At 41.7% G+C, this 23,130-nt stretch overlaps 1 protein-coding gene across 2 annotated transcripts in view; it reads right to left on the bottom strand.

Annotated features, from left to right (window-relative positions):
• The window catches only part of LOC147003494 (sulfotransferase 2A1-like), a 32,106-nt gene extending 22,734 nt beyond the window's left edge, over window positions 1–9,372 (bottom strand). The window contains exons 1-4 of one of the 2 annotated variants that reach the window (XM_085842156.1): window positions 9,166–9,372; window positions 7,907–8,115; window positions 4,510–4,636; window positions 2,026–3,628 (exon numbers count right to left, since the gene is read on the bottom strand). In XM_085842156.1, coding sequence (XP_085698282.1) covers window positions 3,129–3,628; window positions 4,510–4,636; window positions 7,907–8,115; window positions 9,166–9,301 — 972 coding nt within the window. In that variant the 5' untranslated portion in view covers window positions 9,302–9,372 and the 3' untranslated portion in view covers window positions 2,026–3,128. Of the gene's footprint in view, window positions 1–2,025; window positions 3,629–4,509; window positions 4,637–7,906; window positions 8,116–9,165 lie in introns of those variants that run through there. The other variant, XM_085842157.1, reaches the window with a different exon arrangement.
• Window positions 9,373–23,130: the final 13,758 nt, after the last annotated feature.

The following is a 23,130-nucleotide window of genomic DNA, read 5'->3' as shown; positions in this document are numbered from 1 at the left end:
CATAATAATCAGGATATCTCTGAGTTAACTGACCCTGTAAAACCTGATTGCAACACCTGACATTGGAACGTGCTCATGACCAATTCGCCATGTGATTGACACTCCATGATATGCCCAAGTTGAGTTTTGTTTTCAAATGCCTGGTTCTGTAATGTAAACAGCTTCCAGAATATTCCCTCTAGGACATACTTTTGGAGCCTGTGGTTAAGAACTGTTCAGTCAGGATGGCTTAACCTCCACCTCCTATTTACAGGTTTCATTTAACAGCCACAAAAGCTGTTTTGTTGCAAATAAAATATTTAATTAAAATACAGCACCTAAGTTGTGGTTTTTACACAACTGAATAAAAACCCTACATAATAAAATTGTTTACATCTTCCTTTCATTCTAGTAAAACAGATTATTATCCCCTCAAAACAAAACAAAAAACCTTTATACTTTTAAACCTGATCATCCTAATTCATAATTGCCAAGACTTTGTTTCTAGTGGGCTTCTGAAAATGCACCTTGACACCTGCCCTGAAGGAGGAGTAAGGCACATGTGGGTATTACGGTGAGAACTGGCAGGTAGCCCCAGATGCCTGGTCTGGGGTCCTAAATGGCCCATCCAGGCAAGTCAGCCCTGGTACAATAGCTAGCACTCTGAAGGACGTTTACAGTCTGGTGGCTCCATCAATGAGTTCAATACTGAAAGCATATCAAAGGAAGATTCACTTTTTAAAAGACGAGCTTTTCAAAATGCTCCATCATGAGACTGGGCTGGCCAAAGCTGCCAGCATCTATGGGTATGCTGAACAACTTTTCTGAGGGGACTGTACTTGGGGGACAGCCCAGAAATCAGACTGCTAAGTTAGACTGCCCAGGCCACAATGACTGCTTTAGGTTCCAGTAGGTAAGTGGGTCACAGCTGTGTTCCAGCACGTCTTCCTCCAAATACGCAAGCACCATGTCTTCAGATAGTTTCTCTCTCTGATCTCTCTCTATTGGTGCGAGTGACCACAGGCTCTCCTCTGTGCCAGTGTCTTTAAGTGGGGTCCCTGAGTCACAGCCATTGGAAGTGGCAGTGTCCTCTGAGGTAGAATTCAGTATTTCTAGCTCCCTGATTAAGTCTTGCCTGTACTGCCCTGCCTCCTCTTCTGTGAACAGGGAAGCTTTGTAGAGAGGGTCCAACAGTGTGGCAATGATGTATCTGTGGTCATGAAGGGTGGCAGACAGGCAGCTCGCCATGGCTTCCCTCAGGGACTTAAGCATGGTGTCAATACCCATGGTCTCCCCAAACAGCATCTCCACTTTTTTGCTGAGGCTGTGGATCATGGGGATTACCTGGCTCAGCGTAGATATGTGGGCACTCATCTCTCGGCTTGCAGCATCAAATGGTCTTAGCACATGGCACACAGACCTCATGACCTTCCACTGGTCACAGATGATCAATTCTCTGAAGTTACATTCAATGGATACCTGGTTAACTGCCCTCTTCTACTCAATCAGATGTTCAAGCATGTGGAACAATGTGCTTCACCTAGACGGTACATCCTGGATCACCTGGTGCTGTGGCAGCTCTTAGTCTTTCTGCATTTCTGCTAACTTCTCTCTTACTCTGGGTGACTGATGGACCCGCTCACACAGCTTCCGGGCAATACTCAGTAAGTTCTTGATCATCCTCTGGCTCTTGATAGCCTCACTCACAATCAGATTCACTGTGTGACTGAAACACTGCACACTTGAGTGTTCACCCTCACTCAGCATCTTCCCTATGCTTGGATTGTCAGTCACAGTGATGCCAATCTGAAGGCCAATGGAAGTCACCCAGGCTTCCCACCAACACTCCAGCTGCTTCTGAATGCTATTTCAACTATAGTCACAGTCAATCTGTGACACATCTAAAAGTGCTGAGCAATGATGGTCCTCACAATGTTGTTAGACAGTGGGTGTGAAGGTGACCCAGTGAGCTATAATGGTCAGATATTCATGAGTCTGGCTACTCATCCATATTCAAGAGGTGAAGTGAACCACACCACTCTCAGCTTCCTTCAGATGTGACATAATTATCTGTTTCATATTGTCATACATATCTGGGATAGCTGTTCTAGAGAAGTAGGAAGGGGAGGGTAAAGAGTACTGAGGTTTCAAGTATTCGAGCAACCTGTTAAAGCCAACATTGTCTACAAGGGAATATGGGTGAAGGTCAAGTGCAATCATTTCAGCTTTGAGACTTGTGATTTTTTTTTGGCAACTGGATGAGAGTCATAGAACTTCTCTGTGGAGTCACGGAAAGGGAAAGGCCCTAAGAGCTCTATGCCCAGAGGCCTCCAAATGCCTGGAGAATGGGACAGAGTGGTCTCTGAGATGCCATTCTTGAGTACATGGCCATGGAACTGCTGCAGATGGTTCAGAAGACAGCTGATGCCCAGGTTGGTGGGCTTCTTGCCCCTGCTGATGGTCCGGCCACAGTGCAGGCACACCACCTTTCTTGAGTTTGCTGAACAAATAGAAAAGTGATTCCATAGCTTGGTGGACTTCTTGCTATTAGTAGGAAACACACCTTGATGTTTTTTTTTTTTTTTTCTGACCAATGCTGGCAAGTCAGTTAATTTGGAGGATATTTCTGCAGAGGCCAAAGTCGCATATGGAGAGATTGCCAAACTTGCACCCAGAAAGTTCTTCGGTTCCCAACCACCTCAGGGTGGCGTCTGTACAGGTGTTGCATCAAACAACTGGTGCCAACATCTCCCTTCTTCCCCCGACTAATAATGCAGCTACAGTACCGGCACACTGCTTTGAGACTGACCATTAGGGCCAGGGAAAAGTGATGCCAGACTTCTGACTATATTTTTCTCATCACCTTAATTTTGCTGGAAGACAGTGCCTGATTCAAACCTTAGATTTACTGTGTCTGGTGACTGCTTCTCTGGAGAAAACACTACAGAGGCCTCCCCCAAGTCATCAGAGGATGAAAACATGGACACATCTTCTGGGGACACATCCCCAGGATTTATGTGTGATGACAGGACCTCAGGAAGTCTGTCGGGGGATGAGGAGGCAGAAGGGGACTCTTTGACTCGTTTGCCTGGAGATAACAATGCAGAGTTGAGATCCCCTTCTGGGGGCAGCAGGGCAGGCATCAGGGTTCAGGGCACAGGGTACAATGGTGGGATGCCTGTGTTGCTCCCATTCTCCTGCAGTACAATGGAGCAATGTGCTCTCCACCTGTGCCTGATGAGGCAGCTTGTGACCAGGTCCTTCCTGTTCTTCTCTCTACTGAACTCATTCATACAGTGGACACACACAGCCTTTAAGCTACTAAGGGGTGACAAGTAGAAGTGCTTCCAGATGGCTGATCTCTTCCTGGACCCAAATGTGCTTTTGGGAAAGGAAAGGTTTCTGTCTGCCATGGTTTCTGAAGTGTTATCATAATGGAGCATGGAGAGGTTGAGAGAGGAGCCTGCCAAGGCCTCCTCTCTGCTGTACTTTTCAGTGACAAACACATCAGACACCTCTTCAGAAGAAACTACAGTCACAAACTCTTTCATTATTTGGTGAGGAGATGGGATCTTGGGAGCCATTTTCTGGAGAAGTCTGACAGGTGAGAGCACAATGCTAAGGTCTCCCACATCTGAAATGCCACCTCCTGTAGGCAGATAGGATTCACAGTGGAGGGATAAGAATAGCAACCCATTCAGAAAAACTTTGGCCCCAAATGTGTCCTAACCAGAAGATGTCCAGAAATAAAGATGGAGCAGAGATGGAAAGAATGGGCAATCAATTACTGGCCAAAATTGAGACACACACCATGGACAAGAAACAATCCATGATACTATTGCTGATACTCTTAGATGCTTACCTACAATAGCCCAGAATAACTGTACTCTGAGAGGCTCAACATAGCAGCTGAATTACAGAGATATATAAGTCCACAGCCAAACATTAGTTAGAGATGTGGAAGTCTTTTGGGAAAGTTGGGGAAAGGATTGTTGTACCCAATGGGGTTAAGAACTCCAGATGAAGACCAGAAGAGTCAACTAACTTGTACCTTTTAGCACTCTCAGATACTGAACCACAAAACAAAAAGTTATCCAGAGCTAGACCTAGGGGCCCTGCACATATGTAGCAGATTTGTAGCTTGGTCTTTGAGCAGATCTCCCAACAATTGGAGCTGGGGCTCTCCATGAACATGTTTCCTCTCTGTGTATCCTATTCCTCTATCTGGGATGCCTTGTCTTGTCTCTGAGGGAGAAGACACACCACGTCCTGGGGAGAATTGTTGTGTCATGGTAGGGAGGTACCCTAGGGCAACTATCCCTTCACCGAAGAGAAGAGGATGGGGATAGGAGCTGTGAGTAGGGGTCATTAAGAGGAGAGTGGTGCTGTATATTGTGACATAAACAAACAAACAAACAAATAAATTTATAATATATATAATATGATAAATAAATTTATTAATTTATAAATTAATTAATGAAATTAATTTCTCTGAGTTTCTCCCCCTCCTATATTTAACAGATTACTCACCATTTCCTTTGAGGAACCATTCAAAATATATTCCAAAAGACCCTGGATTCTTCACAATGTTTGTGTTTCCCAAGAAAAAGTAACCAGACACAAGAATATCTCTGGGATTTCTGATGAGATAGATCGCCTTGAATGGATGAAAATGTAAATGAAGGTCAACAGTTATTCCTCACATTTTAACTGTCATAATTTACATGATATATTCTAATATCTAATTATTTCTAATTACATTTGCTATTTCTATGTGGGAAAACATATACACAAGTGAAAAATCTATAGTCATAATTCCCCTTTTCTAATTTTATATGATTTGTAAAAAATGAACAACAAAATGACTAGTTCATTAATAATGAAAAAAAGAAACAGACTTATTCGACAGTTCTAAAGATTATAATAACAATTGGTTATCCAACACCAAATGCCATGCCTGTAAAATAAACATACAATTAATACTGTAGTGACTGAGAAAGATGCACTGAAGTGTTTTGGGATATACAGATTCATTTACGAATACATTGATTATTTATTTATTTAGGAATATATACTGTATACATTAGAAGCATGTAAATATATATCTATATAGGAATACATAAACATAGGAATATATTTAGAAATATATATGTATATTCATATGTATATATATGCAACATGATTTAATGAAAAAAGAAAACATAAATTTGAAAGAGAGAAAAAAATTATATATTAATTTAGCAGGGGAAATATGGTAGGGGAAAATGATATATATATATATATATATATATATAATTATATTTTATTATAAAATGTCAAAACATAAAAGAAATAAATTAAAAGAAATCATTATTTTTTAAAAATATATTTATTTTATACATAGGAATACACTGTTGCTGTATTCAGACATACCAAAAGGCACTGGATCTCATTACATATCGTCATGAACCACCATGTTGTTTCTGGGAATTGATGTCAGTAACTCTGGAAAAGCAATTACTGCTCTTTACCTTGGAGCCAACACTCCAGCACCCAAAGTAATCATTTTTAATAAAATGAACTTCATATTTTGTACCAATTATTCTATATCTCATCTTTTTATCTTCAAATGTATTGATTTATGCATGTCTGAGTGCACACATTCATTTTTGCACACCATATGTGGACAGAAACCCACAGACATTAAGTAAAAGGGAGTTGGATGCCCTGGCACTAGAGTTGCAGAGAGTTGTGAGAAACCATGTGGGTGTTGGGAACTGAACCTAGGTCCTTTACAAGAGCAGCCAGTACTCTTAACAGCTGAGCCATCTCGCTAAGTCCTCTTAGAAATTTTAAATATTTTTATTGGATGTTTTTGTATACATTTCAAATGTTATCACCTTTTTCAGCTTCCTACCTCCTCCCTGTAAACCCCCAATCCGATCCCCTTCCCCCTGCTTCAATGAAAGTGTTTTCTTACAACCATCCACTCCTACTTCCCAAGGATAGCTAAAGTTATTCTCAACAATAAACGAAGTACTGGGTGAATCACCATCCCTGATCTCAATCTGTGTTATAAGCAATAATGATAAAACATGTATGCTATTGGTACAATGAAATGCAGGTGGATTAATGGAATAGAATTGAAAACCCAAAATTGAACCCACACACCTATGTTCAGTTGATCTTTTGCAAAGCTTCTAAAACCATCCACTGGGAAAAAGAGAGCATTTTCAACAAATGATGCCTGTTTAATTGGCTATCAGCTTGTAGAACAGTGGGAATTGATTCATTCTTATCTCCTTTTACACAGCTCAACTACAAGTGTATCGAGAACTTCCACATATAACCAGATACACTGAAACTTATAGAAGATAAAGTAGGGAAGAACCTAAAATACATGGGCACAAGAGAAAAGTTCCTGAACAGAACAGAAATGGTTTATGCTCAAAGGTCAAGAATTGACAAATGGGACCTAATAAAATTGCAGAGTTTCTGTAAGGCAAAGAACACTGTCATTGGGACAAATGGAGAGAGGAACACTCCTCTATTGCAGGTGGGATTGCAAGCTGGTACAACCACTCTGGAAATCATTCTGGTGGTTTCTAGGGAAATTGGACATAGTATTACCTGAGGACCCACTCCCAAGCATATATCCAAAAGATGCTACAACATATAACAAGGATATGTTCATAGCAGCTGTATTTATAAGAGACAGATTATGGAAATATATCAGATGTCCTTCAACAGAGGAAATGATACAGAAAGGGTGGTACATTTACACGATGGCATACTACTCATCAATAAAAAACAATGACTTTTGAAATTCATAGGAAAATTAATAAAAATAGAAAATATCATCTTGAGTGAGATAACCCAATCAGAAAAGCATACAAATGGTATGCATTAACTGATAATTGATTATTAGCCCAGTAGGTCAGAATAACCAAAATATATTTCACAGACCACATGAAGCTCTAGAAGGACGACCAGAGCGTTGATACTTCCATGCTTCTTAGAAGGGGGGACAAAAACTTATGGGAGGAAACATGAAGACAAAGTGTTGAGCAGAGACTGAAGGAAAGACAATACAGATACTGCTCCATCTGGGGATCCATCCCATATTCAGTAACCAAACCAAGACACTATTTTCGATGCAAAGAAGTGCATGCTGTCAGGAACTGTCTTCTGAGAGGCTCTGCCAGAAATATAGAATTCATCTCTTTAAGCTTCAGTTTCCCTGGTCAAAATTTTCCAAATCCAGATAAGACACACACATATATATGAATGGCCACAAACATTGTGCCATTTTAGTGAGAGATTATTTTAAGTTTGTCTTTGTAGTTGCAGCATAAACTATAGCTTTTATGTATGGAGGAATTTACACAAAACTTTCTTACTAACTAAGACCTTTCATAGGTCAGTATGTGGATATCTCTGATTACTTCTACTGTTCCTCTTTCCATTTCATGGGAGACTTCTGTGGCTACTGATCTCAATAAACAGCTACACACGTGATGACACTGTATATATAACTGATCTTTGAACATTGATGGCTGGTCAGTTTTGTTCCCCTATGAGCAATTGTGTCTTAGGTGTTTCACCCACAGGGCTTAGGTATACATTATATAAGAAAGATTAGCTTTTTGATGACAATGATATAGTAATATCCATTGTACATTTGAGATTGAACTCTGTTTGGCCTATATATGCAGTTCATGAATGTTTCAGTGTGATATTTCACTTTATTTCTTAAAGCTGCCCAGGATCACTGTGTGCTGGTCCACATCCTTGTACTCTATCTAATATAGTCTGAGGTGGGGAAACATCAGCATCACCTAGTGCATGAGAATCCCATCTTCACATTTCAGCAAGACCTCCAGGATTTGTCAGGTAAAATAAGTTCAGAGTGTTTAGTCAAAGAAAATTTCAACCACTGGACACTGACCTTGGCCTTGGAACTGAAGAAAGACTTGGGGAAGAGATGGATGGGAAGATGGGAGGTTATGAGTCGTGGTCCTTCTTTATTGATTAATGCAGCATATCCTGCATCAGTCTCTATCCAGGGTGAGCGGTCCCAAATGGGCACAGTTTGTATCCATTTCGGATCTCCCTTGGTCTGAATCAAGCAGACAATCTCCATCAGCCAGTTTGTTCCTGAAGGAAAAGGAAAAGTGACTGTCACTCATTTCAACATTACTTGTGAAAAAGCCTCAAGTAGAATATATGCCCATAAAATTTAGAGTGCTGCCCAATTTCAAGCACACAGAATTGTATTCACAATGGCTGTGTGACATAAGTGCAAAGTATATTCACTCATCATATTCTAGACTTCATTTGCAAAACCTTATACTCAGTAAACAGCAACCTGGCAATGGAATATCTCCTCCAGGCCTGGGCCAACATCATTCTATATTCTGGTGGAATCAATTTGTATCTCATATATTTCAGAATGTTATAATCATATCACATGCCCTTGGAGACTACCTCCTTAAATTTAATTCACTGTCATTGAGATGCCCCCATGCTGAAATATATGACTGAGTACTTCTACTTTTTAAGGTGAATCAATTTCCTTGTGCATTTTTATCACACACACTTGATTTCCGATTATTTGCTCATTTGTCACTGGATGTTTCTCTAGCTTCCTTCTCTGAGGTAGTGTCTGGTACTTTTTTCCTATATTCCCACTGCCTATGGAATTTCTGTGTCATTTTTCTTTATATGTCAACAACCTAATACTTGCTCAATGTTCAGTGCTTCTTCCACACAGCAATCATCCATATCACAAAACTACCATGATGTTGCTTTTTGCTTTCTTGAGTGTTCTGATTCTTTCTACATCCTGGACAAGGTCCATAGTAATTTTACCTGAAACTGTCCTCTCTTCCACATATCCTCACATACATGCCTCTATCTCTTATTTCTTGCATTTATTCTCATCACTCTCTCTCTTCTATCTCTTCCCCAGAGAGAGGGACCAATGGCATATTCTGCTTTAGGGAGCACTATCATTGTTCTGGAGCCATAGCTGATCTACTCTGCCCACATAGGTCAGTCTGAGTGGAACACACACAAATCTCCATGCCCACAAGTCATTTTACACATTAATATATAGAACACTCTACTCATCACCCAAAATGAATTAGGATCAAAGTACTAATCTCCCTTATACATTTCTGAATTAGTTTTACTGATGATCCTTACCTGACTTGGGGTAAGTCAATATCAACAAGTCTTCTTCTTTCACCACAAACTTATTACGAATATCTTCCAAAATTTCTCTTTGATATGCTAGGGCAGGAAAAGGTATGCCTTCAAACCAATTATAGTCTGACATCATGAATAGCTCCTTGTAGGTGCTGTTAGGATTCCAGCCCAGGACACCTATTCAACTTATAACAAATGCTGAGAGGTAAGATTTATAGTGCCGGTAAAAAATTATTAACATTCTTTTATGTGTTTTGAAATATTTACTGATGGCGAGAAATAAATATTGTCACATACAGTCAAAGGTTACTATATTGAGCAATTTTAAAGTTGTACAAATAACATTCTGTAGAATTTGTGAGGCCAAGTTCATGACCCCGAATCAGAGACTTAGGAAGACGTAATAGGACATAGAAATGCAAGTTAATTTAAAATGTCTAGTAATATAATTTAGCTTTCAGAATGATTTTGAATGTGCAGAAAAATTACAGAGATCATACAGAACCTTTGCATGGAATTTCTTTCTTTCTTGCTTGCTTTCTTGTTTTCTTGCTTTCTTGCTTTCTTGCTTTCTTGCTTTCTTCTTGCTTCTTTCTTGCTTTCTTGCTTTCTTTTTATTTTTTTTTTAAATAGTGGTTGCTTTTGAGAAACTCATAGTATATTAAGTTCCCTTTTTCTTCCCCTCAAAGCCTTCCCTCCTTTTCCCATATTTTTTATCTCTTCTTTAATATCTGTTGCTATTTATATATGCACACATGTATATAGTCAAGCTACTGAGTGCATGCATTTGAGGTTGTACACGATGTATCCTGAGGTGTGCAATTGAGATTAGAAAAATCAATGTGAGATTTCATCTTCAGACGCAGCCTATTCTCCATATTTTAGCAACAATTGATATGAAGTATTTCTTCTTATAGGGTAAAAATATATAGAATTTCCCCTGGCCTCTTTAGTATACCTACTAGTACCATTGTGCTGGTTTGTTTGGGTAACTATACTGTTAAAAGTTCATGTGTCTATTTTCCTGTTGTGTCTAAGATAGACATATTGTATCAACAGGAATCTTGGCATTTGGGGCAACTCTGTACCCTCTTCTGTGACCTTTTCTGTGAGCCTCTCAGGTTGTAGGGATTTATTTCAGATATATCAGTTTGGGTTGTGTACCTTTCTGTTATTATCTACATTTTGGTCCATTGTGGATCCTTGCCAGAGTCACCACATGTTGCAAAAAGAAAGTTCTTTTTCAATGGGTTAACTGCATTAACCTGTGGGTATAAGGTCAAGTACTTAGAAAACAGCTGGAAATTACACTGGTTTAGGGAACTGTTGGTAATGAGACTCATAGGGTTTTGCTTTTTCCATTTCCATCTGGATTTATGTCTATAATACCAGACATGGCTCTCCTCTATTTGAGTAGGCTTAAGGTCTAATTGTATAGCCTTTGATGACTCTAAGATAAAAGTGCCACCATTTTGCTCTTTGGATGTCTTGCAGTCAAGTCATTCTTCTGGCTCACAGGCTTCATACCTGCATAGATTGAGTGATTGTTCCTCTCCCTGGCATAGTGAGCAAGGTCTTACTTTATGAAAACCACTTCATTGGCAAGAGATTTCCAGGCTATTTTAGATCAGTTCCTCCAAACTGTGTGTCTGAATTGCATCTTCAAGTTCTGGGAGGCAACCAAGGGCATCAAGAGCTGATTTTTTGGGGAGAATTCTCAGATTCTACAAACTACTTTAGAGAATATTTCTCATGTATGATATTGGGCTTTTAATATATAGTCCATATTTCTTGTGGAGAACATTATCATTCCAAATGGCAAAATATCTTTAAAATACATATTAATATTTCAAACATATATGCATATTAATGTGATTTTAGATAAATACTGGATAATATGATTTTCTACATTTTAAAATATTTTTTATTACATCTTTTCCTCAATTACATTTCCAATGCTATCTCAAAAGTCCCCCATACCCTCCCCCCCACTGCCCTACCCACCCATTCCCATTTTTTTAGCCCTGGCATTCCCCTGTACTGTGGCATATAAAATTTACATGTCCAATGGGCCTCTCTTTCCAGTGATGGCCAACTAGGTGAAAAGTCTGGTGTAATTCTGATAGGCCTGCTTTTATATGTTACTTGACCTTTCTCCCTTACTGCTTTTAATATTCTATCTTTATTTAGTGCATTTGTTGTTCTGATTATTATGTGTCGGGAGGAATTTCTTTTCTGGTCCAGTCTATTTAGAATTCTGTAGGCTTTTTGTATGATCTTGGGCATCTATTTCTTTAGGATTGGGAAGTTTTCTTTTATAATTTTGTTGAAGATATTTACTGGCCCTTTAAGTTGAAAATCTTCATTCTCATCCACTCCTATTATCCATAGGTTTGGTCTTCTCATTGTGTCCTGTATTTCCTGGATGTTTTGAGTTAGGATCCTTTTACATTTTGTATTTTCTTTGATTGTTGTGCCAATGTTCTCTATGCAATCTTCTGCACCTGAGATTCTCTCTTGCATCTCTTGTATTCTGTTGCTGATTCTCGCATTTATGATTCCAGATTTCTTTCCTAGGGTTTGTATCTCCAGCGTTGCCTCACTTTCGGTTTTCTTTATTGTGTCTACTTCCCTTTTTAGGTCTAGTATGGTTTTGTTCATTTCCATCACCTGTTTCGATGTGTTTTCCTGTTTTTCTTTAAGGCCTTCTACCTGTTTGGTTGTGTTTTCCTCTTTTTCTTTAAGCAGTGTTCCTCTTTTCTTTAGCAGTGTTCTCCTCCATTTCTTTAAGTGAGTTATGAAAGTCCTTCTTGATGTCCTCTACCATCATCATGAGATATGCTTTTAAATCTGGGTCTAGCTTTTTGGTTGTCTTGGGGTGCCCAGGACTAGGTGGGCTGGGAGTGCTGCATTCTGTTGATGGTGCGTGGTCTTGATTTCTGTTAGTAGGATTCTTAAGTTTGCCCTTCGCCATCTGGTAATCTCTGAAGCTAGCTCTTATAGTTGTCTCTGGTTAGAGCTTGTTCCTCAGGTGACTCTGTTAGCCTCTATCAGCAGACATGGGAGGCTGGCTCTCTCCTTAGTTTCAGTGGTCAGAGTATTCTCTGTAGGCAAGCTCTATTCTTGCAGGGAAGGTGCCCAGATATCTGGTGTTCGAACCTGCCTCCTGGCAGAGTTGTGTTCCACTCACCAGAAGTCTTAGGATCCCGTGGGGAATTCCTGTGTGGGTCCTTGCGGGTTTCAGAGACTCCACTGGCAAGGCACCCTGGTGCTCGAGTGGACCGGAAGGGACTTGTGCCCCACCTCAGGCCGGGTTGCCTGCTTCTGTAGTTAATGCAGTCTCAGGTCCCTCACAATTGGATTGGAGCAAACTCTGTGTTCCACTCACCAGAGGTCTTAGGATCCCGTGGGGAATCCTGTGTGGTTCCTTGTGGGTGTCCAGAGACTCCACTGGCAAGGCACCCCGGTGCTTGAGTGGACCAGAAGGGAATTTTCTACATTTTTAAAAACATCCTTGGTATTATTTATCCTTTTGTCTTTTCTATTACTGAGTATTAGACCTGTGTAATTTTTCCAAAATACACTCCATTCTATTTCCCCCATTTTTCCCTTTGTAACACCTGTGTGCTAATCCAGTGTCTAGAATTTCTCTCCCAAACGATTCCTATTAATTTTCCTGGTTACTGTGGTTACTCCAAGTTATATGCACACAGTTACAGATTCAAAGCCAGAATGCACAAATCATTTCTAGATCCACCTTTTTGTCTAAAAGTTTCATGATTTCATTTATTTTCACAGCTAAGTAGATTTTCATTGTACATATGAACCACAGTTTCATTAGTCATTTATTAGTTGAAGGACATTTAAGTTGTTTTTGTCTTCTAGTTATTATGACTAGAACAGTAATAAACATGGCTGAGAACCTATTTGTGGAGTAATATATCACGTCCTTTCACAATTTTCAAGGAATATTTTATCCGTGCCTTATGATATATTTTTCTCACTGATTTTTAGGGAGACTTCATCAGATTGAAATGCATTTAAGTACATGAGGGTCGCCATTTCCCAAATTATTACAATCATTTATCTCACCTGCATTCGTTGTAAGTTTTTGGTTTGGTCATATTATTTCTGACTAGAATAGATTAAATCTCAAACTAGCTTAATTTTTATTTCCTTAATTGCTAAAGATTTTGACCAATTAAGAAGGTATATCTTAGTTTTTATTTTTATTTTTAATTCTTCTCTTGTTAAGAAATAAATCTGGTCAGAGGTAAAGGCCAGTATTTTTCATAAGATATTTTCTCCATTTACATTTGAAATGCTATCCCAAAAGTCCCCTATACCCTCTCCTCATCCTTCTCCCCTACCCATCCACTCCCAATTCTTGGCCCTTGTATCCCCCTCTACTAGGGCATATAAAGTTTGCCAGACCAAGGGGTATCTCTTCCCAATGATGCCCGACTAAGCCATCTTCTGCTACATATTGAGCTAGAGACATGAGCTCTGGGGGTACTGGTTAGTTCACATTGTTGTTCCAACTATAGTTTTGCGGACCCCTTCAGCTCCTTGGGTACTTTCTCTAGCTCCTCCATTGGAGGCCCTGTGTTCCATCCAATAAATGACTGTGAGGATCCATTTCTGTATGTGCCAGGAATTGGCTGAGCCTCACAAGAGACACCTATATCAGGGCCCTTTCATCAAAATCTTGCTGGCATATGCAATAGTGTGTGTGTGTTTGGTGGCTGATTATGGGATGGATCCCTCATTGGGGAAGTCTCTAGATGGTTATTCCTTTGGTCTCAGTCTGAAACTTTGTCTCTGTAACTCCTTCCATAGGTATTTTGTTCCCTAAGGAGGAATGATGTATCCACACGTTGGTCTTCCTTTTTGTACTCGCTGGTTCTGAGTGTCTACTTGACACAGGCTGGACTTATCACAGAGAAAGGAGCTTCAGTTGCAGAGATGCCTGCAGGAGATATAGCTATAAGGCAATTTTTCAAGTAGTGATCAAGAGGGAAAGGCTCCTTGTGGGTGAAACCATCTCTGGGCTGGTCATCTTGGGTTCTATAAGAGAGCAGGCTGAGCAAGCCAGGAGAAGCAAGCCAGTAAAGAACATTCCTCCATGACTTCTGCATCAACTCCTGCTTTCTGACCTGCTTGAGTTCCAGTCCTGGCTTCCTTTGGTGATAAACAGCAGTATGGAAGTGTAAGCTGAATAAACCCTTTCCTCTCCAACTTGCTTCTTGGTCATGATGTTTGTGCAGGAATAGAAACGCTGACTAAGACAAATAGGTACCAGCAGAGTGGGGTATTCCTGTGACAACCTGGCCTGGGGAGGACTGTGGAAGGACTTTGGAACTTTGGGTTAGAACATCCATTTGGTGTGAAGAGCACTGTCAGATGTTGTCTAGAAGCTTGGAAGATAATTTTGGAAACAGTGCAGAAGATGGAGGCCTGGCTTGTGAAATTTAAGAGGGAAAATTAAAGACTATTTGCAGGGCCATTACTATTTTGAATTGTGAAGTTTCAGTGGTTCTATTTAATTGGGGCTGAAGAATCAGCTGTGATTAACAAGATACCAGAACTATTAAAGCAAAACCTTGGCATTACTGGGACTATTGATGCTGGTTAGCTGGTGATTAAGAAGAGACCAGCATCATTGAGGAGACATCTTCTGAGAAGTGTTTTCTGAAAGCACAGAGGCTGTGTTTCAGAGATAGCCAAAGTTGTACCTTGTGATGTGGCTGGACTTGGTAATGTGTAAGAGTCACCCAGGTGGTACTGGTTTTGAAGGCATGAAGGGATCACACAGAGCAGCTGAGTCTCAGCACTGTGAGAGGCATGGAAGGCCATTGGTGAAGGTGTAGCCTCAGTTGCAATTGATGGCTCAGGACTGAACGGACCATGCAGTGTTTTGGAGATGCCAGTACCATGAGATGACCACCAAGAGCAGCAGCAGTGGAGTACAGGCATCTGGAGCCTAGAGGACAACATGTGTGCTACAAAGGGCATGGCTGGAGAAGTGACCCAAGCCCTTAGAGGAGTCCAGAAGATCGTTAGTTGGATCCCAGACGTTGGACGGTTGGAGATTGTTGTTTTTGATTGTGACTGTGCCCTGTTATTTTTCCATCTTGAAGGAAGATTTTTAGTGAAGCCCAAAGTTAGGAGACTTTGAATTTTAAAAGATACTGGATATTTTAAAGAGATTGAACTTTTAAAATGTAAATACTGTGGGTTTTTAAAGTTATTTAATATCTTGGGGATGAATAAGAACTAAGGTTTGAGGCTTACTAGTGATGTGTTTGTATGTCAAGTTGACAAGGGGTCAATTGTACTGGCTGGATCTGGGTGTCAAGTTGACACAGGCTGGAATTATCACAGAGAAAGGAACTTCAGTTGGGGAGATGCCTCCAGGAGATCCAGCTGTAAGGAATTTTCTCAATTAGTGATCAAGGGGCAAAGGCTCCTTGTGGGTGAAACCATCTCTGGCTGGTTGTCTTGGGTTCTATAAGAGAGCAGGCTGAGCAAGCCAGGAGAAGCAAGCCAGTAAAGAACATCCCTCCATGGCTTCTGCATCAGCTCCTGCTTTCTGACCTGCTTGAGTTCCAGTCCTGGCTTCCTTTGGTGATGAATAGCAGTATGGAAGTGTAAGCTGAATAAACCCTTTCCTCTCCAACTTGCTTCTTGGTCATGATGTTTGTGCAGGAATAGAAACCCTGACTAAGACACTTCTTTATTTTCTTGTTTTGCAAAATGTATCTTGGGTATTCTATGGGATTGCAAGCTGGTAAAACCACTCTGGAAATCAGTCTGGTGGTTCTTCAGAAATTTAACCTAGTACAAGCAGAAAAATCCATCAATACTTCTTCTGGGCATATAGCCAGAAGATGTTCCAACTTGTAACGAGGAAACATGTTCGACTATGTTCATAGCAGCCTTATTAATAATAGCCAGATGCTGGAAAGAACCCAGATGTCCCTAAACAGGTGAATAGATACAAAAATATGGTACATTTACACATTGGAGTACTACTCAGCTATTGAGAACAATGAATTTATGAAATTCTTAGGCAAATGGACATGTCTGGAGGATATCATCTTGAGTGAAGTAACCCAGTCACAAAAGAACACACATAATATGTTTTCACTGATAAGTGGATATTAGCCCAGAAACTTAGAATAGCCAAGATATAATTCACAAAACAGATGAAACTCTAGAAGATGGAAGACCGGATTGTGGATACTTCCTTCCTTCTTGTATTGGGCAACAAATTATTCATGGAAGGAGTTACACAAAGTTCAGAGCTGAGACAGAAGTAAGGACCATCCAGAGACTGTCTCACAAAGGGATTTAATCCAATAAGCCACCACCAAACCCAGACAGTATTGGATAGGTCAGAAAGATTTTGCTGACAGGACCCTGATATAGGTGTCTCTTGTGAGGCTATGCCAATGCCTGGCAAATACAGAAGTGGATGCTCACCTTCATCTATTGGATGGAACACAGGGCCCCTAATGAAGGAGCTAGAGAAAGTTGCCAAGGAGCTAAAGGGGTATGCTACCCTATAGGAGGAATAACAATGTGAACTAACCAGTACCCCCTAGAGCTGTGTCTCTAGTTCCACATATAGCAGAGGATGGCCTAATCAGTGGGAGGAGAAGCCCTTGGTCTTGTGAAGATCATATGTCCAGGTACATGGGAATGCCAGGGCCAGGAAGTTGGATTGGGTGGCTTGAGAATCACATCAGGGGGACTGTATAGTGGACTTTCAAGATACCAATTGAAATGTAAAAGAAGAAAATTTCTTTTTTTTAAAAAAAAGATTTATTTATTTATTATATGTAAGTACACTGTAGCTGTCTTCAGATACACCAGAAGAGGACATCAGATCTCATTACGGATGGTTGTGAGCCACCATGTGGTTGCTGGGATTTGAACTCTGGACCTTCAGAAGAGCAGTCGGGTGCTCTTACCCACTGAGCCATCTCACCAGCCTCAGAAAATTTCTAATTAAGAAAATTTCTAATTAAGAAACCTCCAAGAAGTTTTTTTTATTTCTTCCTTGACCAAGTTATCCTTGAGTAGAGTGTTGTTCTGCTTCTATGTGAATATTGGATTGAATTGAATGTTATTATTGAAGGTCATCCTTAGTCTGTAGTGGTTTGATAGGATGCATGGGATAATTTCAATATTTTTGTATCTTTTGAGGGCTGTTTTGTGACCAATTATATGGTCAGTTTTGGAGAAGGTACCATGAGATGCTGAGAAGGAGGTATATTCTTTGCTTTACGATCAAATCTTCTGTAGATACCTGTTAAACGCATTGGTTTCATAACTTCTGTTAGTTTCCATGTGTTTCTGTTTAGTTTCTCTTTCCATGATTTGTCGGGTGCTGAAGTCTCCCACTATTATTGTGTGAGTTGCAATATGTGCTTTGCTCTTTATTATAGTTTCCTTAATGATTGTGGCTGTCCTTGCATTTGCAGCATAGATATTCAGAAGTGAGAGTTCATCTTGGAAGATTTTACCGTTGATGAGTATGAAGAGCCCTCCTTGTCTTTTATGATAACTTTGGGTTGGAAGTCAATTTTATTCGATATTATAATGGCTACTCCAGCTTGTTTCTTAGGACCATTTGCTTGGAAATTGTATTCTAGCCTTTTACTCTGAGGCAGTGTCTGCCTTTATGCCTGAGTTGGATCTCCTGTATGTAGCAAAAAGTTGGGTCTTGTTTACATGGCAAGCCTTTTAGTCTATGTCTTTTTATTGGGGAATTGGGTCCATTGATATTAAGAGATATTAAGGAAAAGTCTTTATTGCTTCCTGTTATGTTTGTTGTTAATTTGGAATTCTGTTCTTGCAGCTAAGATCTTTTAGGTTTGTTGAAGAATTACTTTCTTGCTTTTTCTAGGGCTTAATATCCCTCCTATACTGGCAAGTTTTTCCTTTGTTATCCTTTGAAGGGCTGGATTCTTGGAAAGATATTGTGTGAATTTGTTTTGTTTTGTTTTGTTTTTTTCATGGAATACTTTGGTATCTCCTTCCATGGTAACTGAGAGTTTTTCTGGGTATAGTAGCCTGGGCTGGAATTTGTGTTCTCTTAGGGTCTGTATAACATCTGTCCAGGATCTTCTGGCTTTCATAGTTTCTGATTAGAAGTCTGGTGTAATTCTAATAGGTATGCCTTTATAAGTTACTTGACCTTTTTCCCTTACTGCTTTTAATATTCTATCTTTGTTTAGTGCATTTGATGTTCTGATTATTATGTGTTGGAAGGAATTTCTTTTTTTTTTCTTTTGATATAAACACAAGAGGTAGTTTAATGATAGAGCTCCAGGCTGACATGTGTCTCACGCAAGTCACAGAGGAATCGACCCTGAGGCTCAAAAGTTAGGGGTTTATATAGAAAAAAAGTCAGGGGATAGGAGAAATTGGCGCGGTTACACACAATTGAACAGTTTAAACATCAGCAAGCAGTCAGGACAACAGCAACTCTAAAGGGAGAATGCATATCTTTATGGGCAGAGCATCTGGTTAAATTCAAACCATATCAGGAGGAGACCAGACCAGGTGGCCCATTACTCAACTGGGCTTGTCCAGAGATGGTCCTTGCATGCCTCTCTTATCTTTATAGCCAGTCAGTTCCTGGAATGACTTAACAGCCTTTATGCCAGCCTGTCTGGTCATGCCTGGGCCTGTTTTGCTATGCTCTCTGCCTTAGGTCTGTAAACCTTCTGACTAGTCATCATGAGATGTATGAATCATGGTCCTTCAATTTAATTTTCTTTCTTTCATTCCCTTCTTCTTTTACTAAATAATTCTAATCTTAGAATTTTAAAGGTCTGTATCCTCATGTGGGGGGTAGGAATCATATTCTTCTACTATCTTTACTATGGGTTGATATTGGTGTTGGAGCACCATAAGCTGCACTGCATTCACTCTACTCTTAACAAAAGCAATTCCCTTATATATTATGCAGGGGCCAAAGATCAAAACCAAACATATAGTAAGAATTGGTCCAGCTAAAGTGGAAAGTAAAGTGGTCATCTGTGGAGATTTAAGAGTACTACAACTTGAACCATCTCTGTTGAGCTTCTCGATCTCGCTTTCTCCTTTCTAGTCTTTCCCTCAGTTTCTGCATAGAATATCTGACTATTCCCATGTTGTCTGTGTAGAAGCAGCATTCTTCTTTTAAGGCTGCACATAGTCCACCTTCTTTTAAAAACAAGAAATATAAACCTCTTCTGTTTTGTAATACTACTTCCTACAGGGAGGTCAAGGATTTTTCTAATGCATCGATAGATTTTTCTAGCAAACTTAAATCTTCATTTATAGCTTAAGGATTGGATTCCTTGCCTACCCTCAATCAAGGCTGTTACAACCATTCCTACTCCTACCATAAGACCCACCCCCATCAACATAGCTAGGGTAAGGGAGACTGGTTCTCTTTTCAATCTCTTATTGGTATACTCATCTTCTAGGTGGGAAGCAGGATAATAATACACGCGAGGTAGGAGCTGAACCATAACACAGAAATCACGAGAGGGGTCAAAAACACTAGTTGATACACATGGGGTGAGCCCTATTTTACAGGACCACCAACTGACTGGATATAGCACAAGGTAATAGTTGGTATTTGTCTTGGACACAGGATGAGTCTGGCCACATAAAGTGTTGGTGGGAAGGGGGATGTATCCCTATGCAGAGACCAGGGCTCCTTCCTGACACTTCAGTCAGGGTTAATTTCTTTCCTGTTCCCTATGAGCAGGAGGCATGACTACTGGTTTTTATTAAACTCTCCATTAACGGCAATCCCTTCATAGTAGAGAGGGCCTGAGGATAGGTATAGCCAGCAGTCCGTAGTAACATCCAGATCCGAGCTGTTAAGGGCATAAAAGGCTCCTCTAATCAGGTTGAACAGTCTCTGTCCAATCCAGAAATCTGAGGGGATTGTGGTCAGGGGATCTTGGGGGGTGACGACCTTGAGGGGGTTCTCAAATATCAGAGCCGGGTTTGGGTTTGGCAGGGAGGCCCTGTTCCGGAAGGACCTTGTTAGGTCCTATGGGCACTGGGGATGGACTCTCCACAGTCAATTTGATTTTGAAAACTAATCCAGAGTCTTTCCCTACTGTGTCCAATCACAAACCCCAATTGTTTCCCTTAAGCCTGTTCTGTCGTTCTCGTTTCCCTGGTCAGTAAACTTTATATGTACGGGGTTGCAATAGTTATCTTTACAAGGTCCATTAGGGTTGTTGAACCAGGCACACCCACTCTCAAGGTATTTAGAATTATCTCTTTCACCTTGGTTTGGCCGGTCATAGCTACTGCCCCTTTTTACTGTGATCAGGTCCCAGGTAGAGATAGGATTCCAATAAGCTTCACCTGTGGTCTCAGGACCCCATGCAGCACAGTAAAAGTCCAGTGCCCCTCTACACTGAGACCGAAGCTTTCATGGTTGGCCTTGGCCAGGGTAAACATAAAATTCTGCAGACCAATGATTGGCTCCGTAGTACTGTCCTGAGCATCCAAACGTGCTCCCTATCCTGCTCTGGAAGAACAGTTTATCAGGTGGTGGTTTATGAAGGTCAGGGAGGTCCCAGGTAAGTGACCCTGCTACTAACTTACAGATATCAGGTGTGGGGTCAGGCCACCAGGTCCACTGGGGTTGTACTGAGGTGGTCGACCATACAATGTCCCCCTCCTCATTAAGCACTTCCCATGTTTGTTGAATTGGAGTATGAGGGTTGAAGCCTCTGTTCCGAGTCGCTCTTGCAACGCAAGTGCAACTTAAGTGGATTATTAGTCTTTTCCAGAGTCCAGTCAGTCATCACGATCAACCTCAGGGGGAGCCCTCTTGACGTGTTAGGCATGAAACCAAGAGGAGACTCCTTCTACTTTAAGTGCAGTGGTGTAGTCAATAGTACCAGGTTGGGTCCTTTCCACTGCGGCTCGAGGTTCCCCACTCAGTGCCTCCTCACCAGGATCAAGTCTCCCACTTCAAACTGATGTGGAACCTGTAAGTCAATGGCGTAGGTTTCTATCAACTGCTCCCAGGTTTCTTTCCTCACGATTTCAAGAACCTTCAGCCGGGCCTCTACCATGAAACTGCTTCCATTGGTGAACCAGGCTACCGTTCCAGGCCAAGATCGATTGGCTAGGTCTGGCTGAGTCCCAGTTTCCTGTCAATATCTCCTCACACTGATGTACGGGGGTCTCGTCAGCTTCAGGCAGTAGGGTGGCAGGATTAAAAGTGGCAGGTGGCTCTTCCGGCCTGACCAGCACCAGGGTAGCCAGAGCGCAGGGTCGGCTGACACCCGCCAGCTACCCACGACACCCGCCACAGGATTTTGAGACTTCTGGTGAGTGGAACACAGCTTCTGCTCCAGTCCAATCACGCGGGACCTGAGACTGCTTTGGTTGGGGAGGCAGAAATCCGGCCTGAATAGGGCCACAAGCCTCTTCCAGTCAGAACAGCACTGGGGTAGCTAGGGCGCAGGGTCGGCTGACACTCGCCAGCTACCCACAACTCGCGCCACAGGATCTTAAGACATCTGGTGAGTGGAACACAGCTTCTGCTCCAATCCAATTGCGTGCGGGACCTGAGACTGCATTAGGTAGGGAAGCAGAAAACCAGCCTGAGTAGGGCCACAGGCCTCTTCCGGCCTGACCAGCACAGGGGTAGCTAGAGCGCAGGGTCATCTGACTCCCGCCAGCTACCCACGACACCCGCCAAAGGATTTTGAGACTTCTGGTGAGTGGAACAGAGCTTCTGCTCCAGTCCAATCACGCGGGACCTGAGACTGCTTTGGTTGGGGAGGCAGAAATCCGGCCTGAGTAGGGCCACAAGCCTCTTCCAGTCAGAACAGCACCAGGGTAGCTAGGGTGCAGGGTCGGCTGACACTCGCCAACTACCCATAACACCCGCCACAGGATCTTAAGACTTCTGGTGAGTGGAACACAGCTTCTGCTCCAATCCAATTGCCCATGGGACCTGAGACTGCATTAGTTAGGGAAGCAGAAAACCGGCCTGAGTAGGGCCACAGGCCTCTTCCAGCCTGATCAGCACCAGGGTACCTAGATCGCAGGGTCGGCTGACACCCGCCAGCTACCCACGACACCCGCCACAGGATCTTGAGACTTCTGGTGAGTGGAACACAGCTTCTGCTCCAGTCCAATCGCACGGGAACTGAGACTGCTTTGGTTGGAGAGGCAGAAATCCGGCCTGAGTAGGGCCACAAGCCTCATCTGGTCGGACCAGCACTGGGGGAGCTAGAGCGCAGGGTCGGCTGACACCCGCCAGCTACCCACGACACCCGCCACAGGATCTTGAGACTTCTGGTGAGTGGAACACAGCTTCTGCTCCAGTCCAATCGCACGGGAACTGAGACTGCTTTGGTTGGGGAGGCAGAAATCCGGCCTGAGTAGGGCCACAAGCCTCATCTGGTCGGACCAGCACTGGGGGAGCTAGAGCGCAGGGTCGGCTGACACCCGCCAGCTACCCACGACACCCGCCACAGGATTTTGAGACTTCGGGTGAGTGGAACACAGAGTCTGCTCCAATCTTTAAACAGTGACAACAATAACAACTAACCCCAGAGATTACCAGATGCGAAAGGTAAACGTAATAATCTTACTAACAGAAACCAAGACCACTCACCATCATCAGAACCCAGCACTCCCACTTCGCCCAGTCCAGGGCACACCAACACACCGGAAAAGCTAGACACGGATCTAAAAGCATATCTCATGATGATGGTAGAGGACATCAAGAAGGACTTTAATAACTCACTTAAAGAATTACAGGAGAACATGGCTAAAGAGTTACAAGTCCTTAAAGAAAAACAGGATAACACAATCAAACAGGTAGAAGTCCTTAAGGAAAAACAGGATAACACAATCAAACAGGTAGAAGTCCTTAAAGAAAAACAGGAAATCAAATCCAAACAGATGATGGAAATG

This window comes from Mus caroli, unplaced genomic scaffold (assembly GCF_978045245.1).
Source record: "Mus caroli unplaced genomic scaffold, Mus_caroli_1 scaffold_8, whole genome shotgun sequence".
Classification (NCBI taxonomy): Eukaryota; Metazoa; Chordata; class Mammalia; order Rodentia; family Muridae; genus Mus; species Mus caroli.
Note: the sequence above shows the minus strand (reverse complement) of the source record. Positions and strands in the feature narration are given on the sequence as shown.